The sequence below is a fragment of the Echeneis naucrates genome, chromosome 15 (assembly GCF_900963305.1).
Source record: "Echeneis naucrates chromosome 15, fEcheNa1.1, whole genome shotgun sequence".
NCBI lineage: Eukaryota > Metazoa > Chordata > Actinopteri > Carangiformes > Echeneidae > Echeneis > Echeneis naucrates.
Window position 1 is genome coordinate 7,785,227 of NC_042525.1, and position 19,601 is coordinate 7,804,827.

General features: G+C 40.9%; 1 protein-coding gene across 2 annotated transcripts in view; it reads right to left on the bottom strand.

Annotated features, from left to right (window-relative positions):
• Positions 1 to 1,012: 1,012 nt before the first annotated feature.
• Positions 1,013 to 19,601, bottom strand: part of tmem72 (transmembrane protein 72) — a 57,721-nt gene continuing 39,132 nt past the window's right edge. The window contains exons 1-5 of one of the 2 annotated variants that reach the window (XM_029520384.1): positions 5,753 to 5,828; positions 3,164 to 3,230; positions 2,202 to 2,273; positions 1,872 to 2,011; positions 1,013 to 1,639 (exon numbers count right to left, since the gene is read on the bottom strand). In XM_029520384.1, the coding sequence (XP_029376244.1) occupies positions 1,203 to 1,639; positions 1,872 to 2,011; positions 2,202 to 2,273; positions 3,164 to 3,230; positions 5,753 to 5,828 (792 nt within the window). In that variant the 3' untranslated portion in view covers positions 1,013 to 1,202. Of the gene's footprint in view, positions 1,667 to 1,871; positions 2,012 to 2,201; positions 2,274 to 3,163; positions 3,231 to 5,752; positions 5,829 to 19,601 lie in introns of those variants that run through there. The other variant, XM_029520385.1, reaches the window with a different exon arrangement.

Below are 19,601 nucleotides of genomic sequence, written 5' to 3' on the forward strand. Positions count from 1 at the left end.
TCACATGTCATGGCTTTGATATATAGGGCAAAAAAAAAAACAAAACATATTTAAAAGGTTGAGAGAATATTTGGAATAATACTACACTGCTGCTGGGGATGAAGATTGCGTGTAACATGAAGTTGTTTCACCCTGAGGCGTGTGTGTTTTTACAAGTCTGCTGTCTGACCCCAGTGAGGTATTTTTTGATGAATGAGATGCTGTTATTGATTCTCTCTTCAGCTTTGATGCTGAAGAGCTATTGCCTCTTAAGGATACATACACTTACACACCTACTGTTCTGTGAACAAAGGACAGAGGAATACGATGAGTGTACATTGGTGTGTGTGTGTGTGTGCTTGTGTTTTGACTGAGCAAAAATACTATTGATTTATGACCTGAACAGAAGAGAGGATTGTTGTTATGATTGGATCCGCTGTAGCACTGTGGAAAAACAAACAAATGAAACAATAACACAAGATTATAGAGTCTGAGACACCTTATTAATGTCATCAATGCAAAACCTATGACATGTCATTAGCGCATGAATAATACTTGTAATTATTTTTAGTGTGCTGGCACATTAGAGGTGTTTCGGTGAAGCGTAGGCCTATGGTGGCGCTCTGGTGGGCGATCTGATGCTTCTCTCATCACCATAATAACGCCGGCGCTCCTCCCAGAGCTCCGTCTCCATGGTCACCACTCACACATTACAAACACACAATGAGGAGACTTGAATGTGACTAAAACACATTGCACCTGCACAATCTGCTGCTCTCAAGTCACATTCGCACACATTCTCACTGACGCTGAATGGATCAAACTCTTGATCTAATTTACCACCTTATGAATAATGTATGCTTCAGTAACTGGATGGATTACATGACGCTAATGTCTGCTTTTCAATCAGTGCTGGCTCTGCAAAAAAAAAAAAACCAAAACACTGGCTATCACATTAAAAGCCACCCACACGCACATGTAGGTAAAAGTGGTTTAATTTCTTTGAATTTATACATTTGATGCTGCTGGAAATACTTAACACTAGATGATAGATTTCATGCATCAGATTTTCATGGTGCACAAATGGATCTTTTTCAAGTAAAAAAATGTACAAATCAGCCACAGTGTAGAACCATCTGGTTTTACCCAGCCAGTATGACTAAATCACACGATTTCCATCACGTGTTATCAGTAAGGAGCTCAGTTTGAGCACAGGGGGACCTTCAGTCAGTAATCATAGGTGCGGTATCTGAGGTGGTGTCTGCCTCTGGCTCACAGTATCCGTCCAGCTCCTCCATCTCTCTCTCCACAGGCTCCTCCCTACCTCTAAAGCTTATTAGCCTCCTCTCTTTCCAGCCCCACCTCCCTGTGTCTGTGTCCTTCGGTGCTGCTGTCTGCTCCAGCTCCAGCATGGCCTGGACGCTCTCCACTCTCTCTCCCTGGCTGAGGCAGCGGTCTCTGGTTGAGAATACCAGCCCCCCACCTCTCCTCCCTATCACCGTGTGGAAGAATGGGACAGTGCTGTCCAAGTCTGCTGTCTGACTCACACAGACAGTGGTCGGGCCCTGGTCGCTGTAACTCTCACTTTTTGAACATGTGGTCTTTTTTGTTTTCTTGCTGAGTATGAAGTTGAAAAAGGCAGTCACCAGAAGCATTGTCCCTGGAATCAGAAAGTGTATTTCTTTTTCTATAAAAAGATAAATAAAAAAGAAAAGAAAAAAGAATGCTGCTCTCTGCTTTTAGTGCTTAGCTGCTTCAGTTTCAGCGTCCTGGTATTGTGCATGGTGCCTCACTGTAATGTTCACTTCTGAGAAGGTCAAATGATCTGCCTAGTCAAGTTAATAGTGCTATAATGATTACAACAGATTTTCTTACTGCTGGTGTCGTTTTACCTGGGATAATCGCATGCCATACCAACACAGGGTGCAAGAAGCAGACCAGAGACATGATGGAGTAATAGAGGAACTTGTGGAAGCCTCCAATACGAGCCATCTTCCCCCAAAGCACAAACAGCTGCCAGTCTGGAGGACAGCTGCAGTGAAAAAGGGACATATCAGGAGTGCAAATCTTACATCGTGACAAACAAATTCAATGCATACATTTAGCAATCTACATAGTGGGTTAAAAATGACCCCAGAGAATTGTACTGTGTGGGGGATTCCCTCTTTCTATTTAAGTACCATACAAAACACAGATGTTGCAGTCGATTGTTGTGTACTCACGGCAGACAGAGAGACAGGAGAGCATGCAGGAAATATGTCAACTCAAACATCATGATGGCAAAAGATGACACTCTGGGGGGAGAGGTTAGAGCCAGATGAAGAAGATCAGTAAACTGTTTTGAAACTATGTAAACTAGATTTTTTTTGTATTTTAAACAGCTGCAGGCAGGGACAACATCACTTCACTCTTTTGTATGGGAAATATGGGAACCATAGTTCAGGACACTCTGCATTTTTGGAAGATTTTTTATATCATCACAAAAATATGGACCCCTTTCTCTGTTTCGTGTTTAAATTATTTGGTGACCATCTAATCTAGTGATCCAGAAAATGGCCCCAGACTAATTATCACTGTGCACTGCAAAGAGGTATGCTTTTCTGTGTGTTCCTCTTTTTCTATATTGTTGGGGTCAACTGCTGGACCCCACAGGATTACAAAAACTGTTTTTATGCAAGATTCGTTTTAGGTTTATATTTATAGACGTGTGGGTTAGGGCCTTACAAAAGTGTTATGTCATGTCAGGTCCCCACAAACATAGTAAGAAAAAGACGTATTTGTGCTTGTGGCGTCTGCATCTGTGCTGTTCATCTGCATTTGTGTTTTCCGACAGAATAAACAGTTTTCCTTCCAGCCTCCTCTGGGAGATGTTTTCCTTTGGCTCTGAGGAACTTTGTTGTGTTGTGTGAACCTCAGAGATCATTTGAAGTAGCGTAGAGGGACTGGCCTCCCCTGCATCCTGCACCTTGCTTCATCTGTCTGACTCCCTCCCAATGTCTCCCTGCAAGTGTGTACATAAACTGTTGTAGCTGTTTTCCAAAAAGCCCCTCAGGCCACACATTGTTTCCCAACAGCTTGCTTTTGACTTGGTAACGCCAACTCTTCAGTCTCAAGTAGGAGAGAGCCAGGAGTGCTTTGAAAGGTTTTCATTTCTACACTATGTGACAAGGTAGAGTCCACTTACAGCAGATAGATGCCCAAGCTGGTGAATTCTCCCAGCTGTATGGTCTCCACTCCCACAGCACACAACACTGCAAACAAAAGAGCTAAATCATTTGTTTTTCTTTTTACTGGTGAGCAGATTCTGTCCACCAGATGTCAGACTTAGCTCACGATTTTCACTTCAGTGCCAGAAAAAGGTTGGAGTTGTCTTTAACTTATATGAATACTGATGACATTTCCCCTGTGAGGGAACTTTATGTTGTGCTGCTTTTACTGTGCTGTGGCATATTTACTTTATATGGCTTTCTCATATTGCTCTCAAGGTAGTTGTTGTTGTAGTCTTGCAACCAATTTTAAGCTGTGTTGTTTGGGGCATTTATGAGAAACTAATTAAAGTTTTGGCAAAGAACCATTTCTTCCCTTACCCAGCAATAAAGACTGACTCGAGCCGACCTAAGATGACCTATCTCGAATCATTACATTCCATGGCATAGTATCGAGCTGATGACATACATTATATAAATATCAACCACTTTAGCCTGGTGATTACAGAATTATTTCCATTATGGCCACAGAACTTTTGCTAATAGCTTACTCAAGCTCTCAGTATCTGAATGGACACTTAATGGATACATGGACACATGTGATGGACAAAATCAGATGCCGAAATGTGTTGATACTCACTCCCGCTATCTAAAATCCTGATAATTGATACACAACAGATATACACACCCCTTCTTCTATTTATAACGCTTCTATGTTGACAAAAGCAAAAGCACGTTGAATAAAGGGATGCTTTCCCGCAGCTGGAAGTTTCCAGTTTATTGCTTTTTTAAACTTGGATCAACTTTGCTGCGGTACATTTGGACAAAACACTCAATGTCCTCTATGGCTTTTTTTTTTTTTTTTTTTCCTTTGACCTTACAGCTGTGAGAGAAGCTCTGAGGTATTTCCCTGAAGGCAACGATACAGTTCTATAATTTTGTATAATAGGAAATATTCAAATTTGCTTACTTGCTGGGATTGAAATGGAAAGATTGATACTTCTTCTAATGTCTCTGTGGCAAATGTGGATGCCGGCAGCCAGCAGGTATTTAGCTTATGAGCATTAAGACAGGAAATACTTGCCAAGAGAAAACCAGGCACTGTCCAAAAGTAACAACTGCCTGGCAGCACCACAAAAGCTGACTAATTGATGTCATATTTTGACCTGGTGGTTTGACAGGGGGTTAGCCAATCACTAGCTCCAGATTTCAGAGACCGACAGACACAAGAATGCCGTTATTCCTTTCACCAAACCTCCTGCAAGAAACCCAACAAGTTAAAGTATTCCTGACAGTTCTGTCAGGAAAATACATTTGCTCACATATAGAATGACATCAAATGTGATCAACAATGAACCCTAACAATCTATCCAAAGAAGTATATTTTTAATGGCCAATATTTTCTCTGAGAGATATAAAAGAGGTAATTGTGGATAAGTGGTGATCACCACTAAACACATGGAAGCAATTTCTCTGGCCTGCTTACCAGAAATTCAGAGATAGAATCAGCACCGGAGGGAAATCAAGGGAATGCAGCTAAATGGTTTCTGGTAGTTTATAGAGTGTGAGAGGAATTAACGCTGCACACACACCAGCTGGGCATTAACATATATCTACTCCCTGCATGTATGTCTGTCTATGGAACTCACACAGAGGCAGACAGGCCAACCACAGCATGCAGACGTGTGAACAGACAGAGGCACACGCAGTCATACCATAAATGTACACACACAAAAACGTGGACCGTAATGCAGAGAAAGCCCATGTAGATGTGGCTGTTTAAGAGCTTGTTATTAAGTAAGCCTACTAACCCAGCTTGATACAGAGACTCGGTTTTGGTGTGATGTGATGCACATGTGTCTCAGTAAATGTTCAGTGTCTGCAGCTGTTTGAATTTAGGTGGATGGTGGGGTTCCTATTTTATTTTATTTTATTTTTTTGAAGGAGGCAGCGACCAGAGAGCCATTTCCCCCATGATGATTTAATGTGGCTAAAAGAGCTGCATGCAATCGGTCCCACAGTGCCTTGGGAAAACAGAGGAATGGGGAGGGGGGGTTAGGCAGGCAGGCTTATGTATGATCAAGTATGTTTTTTCAATGCTCCACATCTCAACCAAGAGACGGTCAAAAATACATTGACCGAACATCACCATCTGACCCCCTAACATCTGAGGTTTATGGCGGCTGTGACCTTCCCCTACAGGACAGCTTTGGAGGTTTCTGAAACGGTGATATTTTGGAGATTGATGGGGTAAAAAGCTTTCCTGTAGCATAAATAGTCAGGATGTCAGGTTTTTAACGCAAGAAACACTTCAAAGCAGACAACATGCATGGCTAGTATTACTCTTACGTCTCCTATTATAACATTTAATATTTTATTTGAAGTCTTTATTTACATTTTTAGAAAAGTATGTGTTCTGACAGAACAACTATAGGCAGAGGGGGTCTGGGCTCTGTTGCCCATCTGCCAGTGCTTCCAAAGAACTCAATCATGCCCATACTGAAACAATAAGTGACTTTAAATTGAATCTTGCTATAATTCTTTTGTTTGTTTTTATGCAGATTTACCTGTTGCCGTGGAAACACCAAGGATCCTGCAGGAAAGCTCGACTACAATCCACCATACGCTTTCTGAGTTCCCCATGACCTTAAATACTTCTTTTCTTGTTAGTATTTGAGATTTATAACACTTCACTTCACCCTGCTTTTTTAAAGTTGCCTGCAATTCCTGGTGACACAGTCGCTACTAAAGCACCGTTGGAGGAACATGGTATATCGTCATCTTAATGGATAATTGCTAGTTTAAAAAAAAAAAAAACAGAGGCGGGTAATCCATGAGTGCTATGATGTGGAGCCTCTTAAACTGGTTCAGTTTACCTCAGAAAAGTTTGTGACCCAACTCCTGTGTACTAATCAGCCTCACACACTCACTCACACACACACACACACACACACACACACACACACACACACACACACACACACACACACAGTAGCAACGGCACATTCAGATGCTTTAGTATTGCACTGAGCAGTCTATGTCATGATGAAACAGATCAGCTCAGGTTCACACATTCACTGTATCACATGTATCATTAGAGGTGGTTAAAAATTATCTATGAAGGATTAATACAAAACTAGCCCTGTGATAGACTGATGACCTATCCAGGGTGTACCCCGCCCCTCGCCCCAGAACGCTGGCTGGGATTGGCTGCAGTGGCTCCGTGACCCAGAAACAGGAAAACGGCCGAAGATGGATGGATTAATACAAAACTAGCTAATACACACGTGCGTGTGCATGCACACACATTTTTAGAATTCGTAGTAATTTGTATGCTTAACTGTGACCTTGCTTTCCAACCAAAGTCCCCTTTATTGTCTGCTGCCAACACATTTTTATTTTTTTTTTGTGTGTGTGTAACGTCACCTTATTGTGTGGACAGCTTCAGAAACACTTAAGGTCACCGTCAGGAGCCTAGAGTTTGGTATGCATTTGTTAAATGGCAGTTTGAAATTGAGATGATCCTGATGGAACATGATGCAGCTTGTGTCACTAAACAAAAAGAACAATTTTCACACTTCATTTATCCTCGTCTTTCCTAATGCAAGACTGACTGTGTATGTTGTTCTGTGACAACGCAATGTACGTGGGATAAAATGCCAAAAGAACAGCCTGTCTCTCTGACACACTTAGACAGGCATAAAGTACAAGTCAACATAATTGCCTGACGCAGGTTTGGCTGAGGTGTAATCTTGTTGAGGCACAGCAGAGGCCTCCTGGAATGAACAGTTAGGGCACACACACACACACTCTGACTCCTGGTAGGGGCCAAAGTAAGCTACATAAATCTCCTTAAATCTCTAACAAAGGCATTTTTGTGTTTTCGTACTCATTACACTTGTTTCCGGCTTAACATTCAGATTATTTGTGGTATTTATAATATATAGCGCAAGTATGTACAATCAGTGATGCAGTACAGCCTTCTTGTTGTTTTTTTTTTCCCCCCGTATTTATTGGCTTAACAGATTTAATGAATTTAATACAAAGTCGTCTACAGAGTTTTGTCGTGTAATCTTTCAGTCATTGAGGAAAATCCTCAAAAGAAGAGATTGAATAACTACAAGGAAGATGCACAGTATCATGTCCTAATTCAACAACTACATTCAAATGCGGGAAACTACTACTGATGACCCCTGCAAGTGATTTGATTGGCAAAAGCAAAATGAAGAAATCGTAGTGAAAGCACATGAATGTTTGGACTGCAGTACATTATTGCGCATAAACCAGACACAGATGAGCTGCAGGAATGTTTGATGTATATGTTAACCGAGCCTCACCACCATGGCCACAGCAGGCTGCGTGTTTATGTTTACGGGATGTGCTCGACGCTGATGGTGACATGAAAAACCACTGGATAAAAACACAATGTATTATAGTAATCACAGTATAGTGAGAGATGCTGTGTATTGTGAGTGTATCTGTAATTGTCACAGTTGTACCAGACGGTTGTTTAAATATCTTTCACTGATTTCACAGAAATTTTAATGTTACGTTATAAGTACTTTCTCCTGTTTTCATTTTGGTCACTGCAGTGGAGAGACATGGACGGACCCTTCAACTCTCAGCTTCACACAGCTTGACCGCCTGACCTGGCTCCTTCAAAACGTTCTGTCACCTGCTTGCACATTGTCTGATCTTGTAATCGTCTCTGCTTTCTGTTTTCTCGTCTTTCTCATCATCACACCGCCCCCAACTCTTTTCCTTTCTCCACTGTGCCCATGGGCACGGGACTGGAGATTAGCTAGGGCACTCTCTTCCTCTCTCTGTCTACTTTCTCCCTCCCCTTCTCCTCATCTCGCCTCTCTCAGGCAGACATGGGCGTCTGGTGCCCGTCAGAACCGGTGAAACCAGCTCTAATCATAATACCACCAGCAGTTTTATTACCCCGCTACATTGCTTTATTCCTGCAGTACCTCCATAATCACCTCCTACAGGCTGCTTTATCTAAAGGCTGAAGGAGGGCAGTGAAATAAAGGCTTGACTAATTTCAACATAATACATTAATATTTCTTAAAATCTGAAGATAAAAGCCTCACTGGATGCTTTGGGACACTTACACCTCATGTGCAGTTTTAATCACCAGATGCCCCACTATGGTGGAGATTAATTACAAAATTTACAAATGAAGGGAGCCACCAAGTGGCAGAGATGTGTTGGTACATGGCAGGCACCAAGTGACTTCGGTGATCAACATTTAGGTGTTTAAACATTCTCATGGTGAAGCTGACCAGCAACAAAGTGCCTTGTCTTTCCTCTTCTTCTTTTTTGCTCTGATCCCATTTGTAGCATAAGCAAAAGATCAGGAGCATCATCCAGTGGGAGGGAGCACAGACATGGGAAAGAATAGGAAAAATGTGCGGTTGTGAAATAGACATGAATCATGGACAAAATTTTCAGATGATAGTGAGGATGCGTAATATCAGACTGTTTATTGTCTCCAACAGTCAGGGCAGATTGTGTTTCTCAGAAAGAAAGAAAGAAGTGAACAGACCCCCCCCCCCCACACACACACACACAGTATTAAAGTAAAGTTATACTGACTGGAGCAATTTATCGGGGTTTCTTTATCATGATCACATTTCTCCTAAGCACCTACCTGCTGCTGGACTCAAGCATGTAGTGATCACAGTAAACATTATTCTGAGTTGCATTTGTGTCTACCTGCTGAATGTAAATACACTCCTCTGTGCTACTGACAGAAATGTGTCTTACTAGCTGTTAAATAAAGTTAACTAAACCTAGCTCTACGACTATTGAAGGTAAATAATGCTGATATATTCTTCAGAGTGCAGACGCAGACACACTAAACAGAGGCAGTATTTGGTGGGGTTTTACTATGCGCTCTATTGTGCTTAATTTTGACTGGCAGAGCGTGACGTAGCTGAGAGGTGTGAGAAGTCTTGATTTCCATTCGCAAAAGATGCAAATGAGCTGGCTGGTGAAAACGTGTAAATGTTTAGCTTGACATCATCAAACCAGCGCGTACATGTTCATCGTGCGTGCATTAGCTACTGATTGTTAATTTTTAATAATGATATAAATAATGAGTCATCTAATAAACTGTTACATCGTCTGTGTTTCAGTTCAGTTTCATTTGGTTTTCTCTGAGCAGAGCTGAGTCTGAGGCTGCAGAATATATAACTTTGATGTGCTGTGTGCATTGAGCACAAAACAACGAGGTCATCAACTGCTTAGTGGTGATTGTGTGAGCAGATCACTCTCAGCCCTTTCACTTTGAATGACAGCAGATTATTAAAATGTTGAGTGTTTCTCCATGTTCCGATCACTGAACTTTGTCCTCCTCACTGTGAAGTGTTTAAGTCTGCTGTCTCTCATCTGTCCTTCTTGTCTTCTCACCAGCTCCCAAACGGGCCTAATTAACAGAAACTGCTTAACTCTTTTGACTCTGACAAGCGAACCGGAGTAGCTGTCCAGATGACTGATTTAACATGTGGCCATTGAGAAGAAGACATAAGGCATCCTGTCACACCAGTTGGATGTTTTTATCCTGAGCATTAACAGGACGGCATCATCCTTATGTGCAATTGCAAGGTAAAGGAATTGAAAAGTGAGAGGAAATTGCCTCTCAGGTGTTCGCATAAAAGTGCATTAGACTCATACACTGATAGTGAATGGAAAAGAGAACTGCAAACAATCAAAGTGTGGCCTTTTTTTTTATTCTTTACAAAAGAAAATTTCTGTCCTATGAGTACTTATTCTGTGGTTAAAGTGCAAAGTCATTAAAGATGGAGTATTTGCCCTGTTGCTAAGAGGTTGCAGCACAACGCTAGGCTCCACCGATCCCTCTGGAGCGGTGGCAGCCTCACATGTGGCTGATTTCTGCTCTGCTGCACATGCTTCCTTCAGTGGATCAACTCCGACAGAAGAAAGCAGATCTAAAATGATTTATAAATATGAGCAAAACCCTCAACAAAGTATTCTTCCCTTAAACACATAATTGTGTAGCATCATCTCCCCTGTGATAGTATCTGAGACGGTGCAGCATTCCATTGTAAACAGAAAAACTGCTTCATGAGATAGTTCAGCATTCTTTTAATGGCATCCAAACCTCAGTCATAAAAATCTGCTCCTCATTTCGTCCTTGTTCCAACCCAGGAGTAAAGAAAAGCTGTCACGGTAATTTGGCCTGGCTGTAAAGATTTTCTGAATCGGCCCTCTGAGACCGAATTCCTATTTTAGATTTCATAGAGGAGCTGATGTCAACAATAAGTATGCCATCGAATCCATTAGACAATAAGATCATTTCAATGCGATAAGCTTTGCATTCAAAAGAATTCTCTTCTATAGTTTATTATCCTGCCTATCGGGCGATGGACAGAGATAACATGGAGGTTTTTGGTGACCTCTCATCAAGGAATGTGCAGGAGGCCTGTTTGGTATTATTTTGAAACCCTGATACAGTACAGTATGGTACGAAGGTCAGGAGCAGTGAAATACTGAAACAGACAGCAGCGGCAATTAGTCATACAAATAAGTTTAGCTTTAAGTCTTGAAGTAAATCCCAAGGTTCTATGCTGAGGGTCAAGAAAGTCAGGTTATGAGTCATAAAACAACTTTCTGATCAGTGAGAAGTTTCAGTTTATCTTCTGCCTTAATGAAAACTGCTGCAGCTGCTTGCGCCTTATAAAACTTAATGATATTAGACTTTTGTGGCGATGTAGAATCTGGATCTGTTGCTGCAGCCACTGACTTTGACCATCTGGTTGCTTTGTCTGGTTTTGTCTTTTAACAATATTAAAATACATAACATATGATATAATATCATATTATGAAGTTGTGTTTTTGTTTTGTTTTTTTTTTTAAACCAAGCTTTGTTAACTGACAAATACTCAAATTTGCACCTCGACTCGGTTAAATGGCCTTGACTATATCTCATACATAACTCTTTGTAAAGGTTTGGTTTTATATATCGGTGTCCATCATTTTTGCTGTGAAACCAGTTTTGGAGACATAAACATAACAATTTAACTGTACAACTGTGTAAAATACAGTTATGAACATGACCTTGGTCCTCTTTTTCTTTTTTTTTATATGCATATAAGATAATCCTTTGTTAGTCCCTCAGTGGAAAAATCTGTACTATATGGTTTTAAGGTTAAGGCTAGAGGTGAGCAATTCATTTAAGGATGTATGCATTGAATCTGGTTACTGCCGGCCCTTCACAGACAAAGTGAGCTAATAAAATTGTGTCATCGGGTTTCAGTTAACACCCGCTACAGCCTACAACAACATTTGCCTGATATAACATCTTTCAATGCAATGTAAAGACTCTCCCACAGCTCCAAGTCATGGATGCAGAGAACAAAAAAAATTACTTTGTGTTATAGCAAAGATATAGGAAAACAAAGATGACAGTCTAATGTGCTAAAGAGCCTTGAAAAGTAAAAAGTCATGGCAATGAGATGCAGACAAATTGATGTTGCAAAGTGAAAAATATACGTTACAGTACAAATACAGCCAAGTGGCATCCAGCACAATGTCTCCTACTTGATAATGAAGCATTTATGCAAGTGCGTCTATCCGCTTTGTGTGTGTCAAGACCTCAAAACACAAGTAAATTTACCAATCTCAGAGGTCCAGACAGGTCTGGGCCACTGGAAACCAGAGCAGAGGAAGGACAGCTCCTATTTGACTGGACATCATGAATTTGGATGGAAACATGTTTGAAAAGGTGAGATTCCAGAGGATAAAATGGACTGTCTACTTCTGTCTTTGTCCTTCAGGCAGTAAAAAAAAAAAAAAAAAATGCCCAAACATTATTAGGGCTAATGTACAGTCGCTTCCAATAATGCAACCTCTAATCCCGTAGTTGGCTTTTACAATTGCCAGCCGTGTATAAAAACAGCTAATATATTGGATGATTAACTGCAAGATCAAGGTTAAGAGGGCAGAATCATGTCTTATTATATGACAGATTATAAACACCATGTCATTAGTCATGCTTAGTGCCCTCATACTAAATATCAAAAGAGAAGTCATCATCCTTGCAATCCTTTACATATGGCTGTATTTTGTGAGTGTGTAGGGTGAACAGGGTGAGGGCCATCCTTCAGCATGCTTAAATGTTTCCATCCAGCACAGTCTTGCTAACCGCAGCTATTTGCCCAATTGCAACCAACGAGAGGAGGCTCGATCAAGGACAGCCTGCCAGGGAGATTGCTGCAGCTGATGTGCAAGTCTGCATGCACACGCTTCATGCGTACGAGCAAAAGCGCTCATCCATGTGCAGATCAGCTCATGGCATGGAGCCCATGGAGTTTGTGAAGAATGTAATTAACGTCCAGGGAGCTAAATGAATGTTTTTGCTCCATTTGTGAAGCAACGAGAGTGAAATCAGATATCATAATGAGACGAATTTGTTAACTTAATTATTAGATCATTAAAAAAAAAAGAAAAAGCAGTACAGCCAACGGGCCTGAGATCAACTGATTCCTCTCTGAGTACTCTCAAAATTCTTTAAGTCCCCATGCATGAATTTAAATGACTTCACATGAAAAATAAAACTCTGCTGTGTTATGAGCAAAGACAGATTTGATGACATACATTCAGAAATTGTTTATTCTGGCATCCACAAATGTGTTGGTCTAATGAAAGGGCACTAAAGGTTTTCTGCGGTAAGACTAGGACTTTGACTTTTTGGTAATAATGTCAGCAACATGTCTTGAGTGTGTGTATTCGTGTGTACACCTGTCAGTAAAAATATCTAATCAGAATCATGAGAAAACAGAAGGAACACTCACTAATTAGTCTGTTTCCACAGTTGGATGTGCTAACAAGCTATGAGTGACAACAGATGGGCTGTGGGAATGAAAAAAAAAAACCCCAAAACATTCTGCTCTATGATCTAACAAAGAGAAAAGATAAAAAGATGAAACCAAAAGTCTGGTTTCCGTAATACCAAACAAAAACATCTAAATATTTAGGATTTGGGATTAACCATGTTTGAATAGAAGAGTAAACAAAGCGGGAAAGGACGCTGTGACTGATGTCTGAATGATGTTTCCTGGTTATGGATTATGTTGCCAATATGCAGTTCGCCTGTCGCTCCTGCTTGACCTTTCACTGCTCCTCAGTGAAGCTGTGACCCTGTTTGACCACACAGGAGCCCTCCATCAGCAGGGTCACGACTGCACTTTAACCCTCTCTGCCGCTCCAGCTTCACAGCTCTAAGACATATGTGAAAGTGCAAGGACGCCTTGAGCGCTCACAAGTCTCTTCATGGGCGTGACACCACGGGTCATCCTTGTTACTGTGGAAACTGGAGTTCATGAAGGGAGGGGGTGGGTTATTTAAACAGTCAGATAATTACAATAATAGGAGAGGGGGGTCACAGATGGGGATGTGAGGTGAAGTATCGAAGGCAGAAAAATGGATGAGTAAAGGATCAATTCCTGTCATTAGTGAGCGGTTGTCAGTGAGTCGGTGAGGTCAATAAGATTCTATAAAGCCAAGTGCTTGTAAAATATAAGAAGGCAAAAGCTCTCAGTTCTAGGTTTTAGAGGAAGTGGTGAATATGAGGTGCAAGATCCCAGAGGTGCCTTTTCAGCGGGGTCATTTGTCTAAATGGAGAAACTCAGCACTGTAATAATTCATGCATGAAATGTGTTTTTATTCTTAACAAAGCACAGCAACTAACGCAGGAATTTTACACGTCCTCCATGCAAACGCTTACATAAACATCCAGGAACACGATTCCCTTCCGGTAACTTCAGTAGTAATGACTGTAATTGTTTCAGTTGATCCCAAGGAAATGAAACTCAGTGGATGATATTCACCGGGGGGCAGATGAGATCTAGCTAAAAATGAAAGTGTTTTTAGTAGTAAAGTGAAATCACAATTATATGTTCTGTTATGATGATTCTTTGGCAGAACTCCAGCCCCCAACATGTTGAGCTCCGAAAGGGCCCTGATTAGAGGAGCTCTGGTTTTCATCCAGACAAACAGCTACGATTGTAAAACATCGCTGTGCTCGCACATTTCATCACCTCTGGTCTCTGAAGCAATAAAAAAAAACAACAACAACGATAACACTAAAAGAAAAAAAAAAAAAAAAGGGGAAAACCTCCTCATTCCCCAAAATCAAAAGGGAGATAATTCAAGCTGAATGTTCATCTGATAAGTTTATAGTTTGTCCTCTTCTCAACCTGCTGCTTCCAGAGTTGGGGGTCAGAGGTTTGGTGTGTGATTCAGCAGAGCTCTTAACCTTTGTATTCGCCAAGTCTAACAGCTGGAGCAGTAAAGATGCCTAAAGGCCGACAGGTAGGTCGGAAGTTCTGCTAACAGCTGTTTCAGCTGCGTCAGGAAGGACAGTGAGATGTGACCAGAGGACTCAGCAGCATGTTGGACACAATCAAACTGGAATAGTTAAATCCAACCTTAAACATTAAAACATTAAACGTCACTGAAAAACTATGTAGACATAATTAATGATAAAATTGAATAACATATCACCGGCAGGAGTATGTACGGCTTTACTTTTGAATACGGGGATTCTACTTGTGAAGTATTTCTGTTGAAAAAGAAAAATAAAGCTGGCATTTAATTTCGCAAATTACATGAGCACGATCAAATCCCATTCTGTCTCTGTTGCATAAATATAATTAGGGGGTTCAGTCTAAACACCAAACATTTCCATTTCAAAAGAATACTTCTCATGACCTTCTCATGACCAGGGAAATGCAGCACACTTCGTTCAATCTCTGCATACCACACTGTGAGAAAGAACTGGTCGATTAGCTGGCCAGTGATGCCTGACGCTGCACCTTGTCTAAATTTCATGGTCACTTTGTTGATGGCGGCCACACTATGATATATCCCTGCAGCCCTGACCTCTGACAGCCACACACAATCTGAAAATGAATGATCCAAACATTACTTGAGGAGGTTTGTGGTCAGCAATCATGAGCCCTGACTCAACGCCCGTCACTCTTCAGCGTATCAGTGCAGGAGATGGAATAGTAATCACAGCATAATTGCAGCACAAACATCAGAATATATGCAGCTACATAAACACTGTAATAGAACGAGTACACCTTATGTTGAAAAATAAAGCAAACAGAGTGAAGATGAATGACAGTTTTCACTCATTTCATTACGCCAACATGCTTTCTTTACTTCTTCTGCACAGATTCAAACAGCCGAGCTCACACATACGGAGCCTTGAGCTCACCTCATGCATGCACCAACATGTGCAGAACTCATGCACAAATCGTGGTATTGCTTGTAAAAACACGTTTGCCAACCTGTATGCATCCACCACACCATTTGTTGTATGTGACCAAAAGAAAAGTGAAATGATTATGAATGAGGGTTTTATATAGTTAATGTCTCTGACCTAACCTGTTGTCTTATCTTCATCAGAACACAAACAAATGATGCAGGCTTGATAAAAAAAAAAAAAAAAAAAAAAAAAAAAATCTGCTCAACAGATTCGCTGTCTTACGTCAGTGCTCAGCTTTGTTGATGTTGCTGTATCTGTGTTTACATTTTCAACTATAGAAACGTAAAAAAAAAAGAAATAAAAATGGCATAATAGTTGTGATTAGTGCAGTAAGCGCAGCTGGGATGAAGATAAAAGATTTAGCAAAATAACTTCTGACTGATAAGTCAAGAACAAGTCATCAGGTGGTGAACCATTTAGTAAATCACCGATTTAATTCCCGTCTTGGTCAGTTCATGTGCTGAGGAGGCATTTGTGTGTTCTCTTTAGAAAGACACAGGCTCGGTGTGGACAGAAAACACAGATTCTCTTTTAGGTGAAAAAGTGCAGCTTTGTTATACAAATTGAATCTCTGTTTGCAATTTTTCCCAAAGGACCCCATGAAACACGCCTGACCACAGTCTACACAAATGCCAGACAGATAAACCCACAGCGAGCATTTAGCACCGACACAGCCGCAGACACACATGCATCTTAACTGAGAGATATAAGGAAATGGCGAAAGGCTCATAAATACACAAGTGAAAGCGCAATGTTAGTTAACTTCAACTTCAGTTCAAAAATTCACATTGGAATGAATCAAATCAGATGAAAATCTTTATGAATCACCTTGATATTCTGAGAATTAACAAAACTGAAACTTGTCAAGGTCATTTCCCCTTCAGTCACCAAAACTATGTTGTATTTACAATATATCTTTTCTTTTCCAGCTTTTAAAATAATAATAAAAAGTATATTATTATGTAATTGTTTTGTTTGTGTCACATTTTCTGCTTTGATTTCCAGAAACAGTGCATCCAAAGGATCATGGTCAAACAAGTGTTTGGTGTAAACTAACACTGGCAGTATATCGTCACTTGGGGAACACCCTATATTTCTTCCAGGAAGCTCATCATAAATCCTACATCAGGGAACCAACGTTCAACCCTGCTGGTAAGTCCATTTAACCATCATCCAACCTTAAACTGTGGTCGTGAGGCTGGAGCGTGGACTCAGAAGCCCCAAACTGCTGCACGTGGGGGAAGGCGGCCTCTGATGGTGTTTGTCCTACGAAAGAGTTGGATTCAGGCTGGATGAAATAGCCTCCGGCTGTCTTTCCAAGTCATAACTGCTTGAGTGGAGTGCGCACCAGTTTATGTGTTTGGGGAGATAAAGGGGTACAGGAAACCAGTTAAATCCATCTTGATCAGTCCGTTAAGTCCCAGACAGATTCAATTAAAGGAAAAAAATAATTACTACTGTCACAAAAACATAACGCAGGAACAAAACAGTCCTGTCTCAGACACTTAACCACTCACAGACTGACATTTGGGCAAATATTTAAACACCGGAGAACACACAGAAAACGTCAATGTTTTTCATTTCAGCTAGAAAGCCGCGTGGTGGACTCCAGCATGGTGATTGTAATTTCACGCATGAAAACGTAAGGCGAGTTGCCTCAACAAAAAACAAATGCGCTCCTCGGTACTTGTTAAGCGTTGAAAATATCTTCCTCAACCTGAACCGAAGTAGAATGTTAATAGGTTTCGAATTATCGTTGTTTTGTTGTCCAAATACTTCTAAGTCTTTCTACGCAGCCTTGTCCAGCTGTGCAAATATGAATGATTTACCCAGAGGGAGTATAACTTTCATCTCATACAAGAGGCCTGTGACAGACAAGCTGACGCAGATAGAGTTCAACCCTTAGAAATGAAATACATAGAGGGGACACCTAATATATCAGGACAACAGAAACTGCCAAGAAGAGACATGGGACCATGGGGAAGGGAAACTCTAATTTATTCCAGAGGAATAAGAATACTTTGGGTTTTTTTTTTTTTGTTGCTTATTTTGGAATGAGATGAGTGAGATGCCGATATGGTGATGAGGCTTTTATATATATTCCTCTCAAAGGATTTATATATTCATCTTTTTAGAGGAATGAAGTTCTGTCGACTGGATGACAGCCACTTTTTAATACTTCACTGAAAAGTCCAGGAGGAATGAGGATAATGATCTTATATCTGTCAGTTAAACATAAAGCTACAGCTTTTATAAATTATTATATTTATTCAAGGGCTTTATGGGTGCGGGATGGCAGACTTTGTCACTGTTGCATAGTGCTTTATATTTAAGGTATCAATCTTCCCACTAACTGTCTGTAAGAATGAGGATAAGTTAATTTTGCAAACATGTCTTTTATATAGATTTTTTTTTTTTTACCCCAAATTCAAGACTGGTGAAGTTGCATAATCATCAGACAGCAGCAAACAGCAGGGACCCTCGTCCTGTAAGTAACTATTTTAAAAAGCCAGAACAAACAGTAAAGCTAACAAACCGTTCAGCCGTGCAGCCATACTTTCTCTGCTTCCTTTCATTGCCAGTCACAGTGAAGTTCACATAGTCAGCCTTGTTCTGCAGTCTAAAACCAGTTCTTTTTATCTTTTTTTAACTCTTTTATAGCTACTATATGTGTTAAAAGGCGACAGAATGAAAGAGAATCCGACCCCCTCACCTTCCTCTGCCTCTTCCTTCGCCTTATCAGACCTTATAAGGTTTGAGATAGTGCATTCAAGCTCAGATGTTTCCCAGAATCCCCCTTCAGGTCCCCAGGTCTGGTGAAGCAGATTGACAGCAGGCAGCCAATAAAGGGGCCACATGGCACTGCGTTGTTGGATCCTGGGGTCAAAACACCTCTTATCAAAATCACAGTGCGACAGAGACCTGCTAACCAGCCTGACCCGATAACAGTGATACACAACGAGCAGAGGAAAGGAAAGGGGTATAAAGAGAGGCAGCAAAGCAGTAAAATATGGAAAGAAAGAGTTGCATCAAAGAGGGAGATTAACACAAAGAGTTTTATCTGGGAACTTCATTGTAACCCCTAATGAGCGGAGGGGGGGTAGACAGTTTTAATGTGTGTATGTTCACCACAGGGTTGCACTTAGTAAACCCTTAACATCGTCACTGAACAAACTATTAAGCCCAGTTAAGGACAAAAACCCCATTAGAGTAACGTCCATTTGATGCCGCACCTCATATCCTGTACCTGAGTGTGTGAGAGTCACGAATAAAGTCAGAAAATACTTTGGTTTGGTTTCCCGCTCTCCGCTACCGTCACATAATAAACGCAGAAATGACTGTTGCCTGTTTGACTGTAATTGAGTGTTATGACTAAAAAACAAAGAGAGCGATCTTTCTGACAGAAGTGGAAGAACAGCGTAGGTTTACCACAATGATTCGTTTGTGCGCTTTTATTCCCCGCATCCTTTCTAATGGGTTTCAAGTGAAAGCCACAGTAGCCACAGTAGCTGAATAGCGCCCACAAAGAACAGAGACAAACAGTTTTAGGCAAATCAGTCTCAGATTTCAACGGCCAGCTAGCATCTGAACAGCGGATTATCACAGCTTCTTGACCGTTATACACCTTTTGAATGGTCTTGAGTCTCCTGTTAATGGTACCCATGCATTTGTAAAGTTAGGGAGTGAAAGCAGTGGTCGCAAAAGGAGAAAAAAGAGAACCTTATTTCACATTCACCTCCCGAAAACCTTTTCACAGCGCACACAGCTCCCAGACACAAAGCTGCTTTTGTCTGGGGAGTCTGGGGTTAACTGAATCCTGCTCAGGGTCCCGAGACAAGGCCACTGGGAACCTGCATACCTTGACACACACACTGATACAAATACTTACAAGGGAAAGTTTACATTAAATTACACAAGCCACAACAAAATCAGACCTTAAAAACATTATTACTTTCTGATTAACTCTAATAAAACAATTTCTTCCTTAACGGTCCATATGGGCATTCTTTGGTTTCTTTCGCCTCACGCTTTGACCTATCAACACTGTATCCCTTGACTGTTGACCTGTAGGCCATCATAAAGGTTTTGTGTTTACATTAGGCTGTCAGACTTTG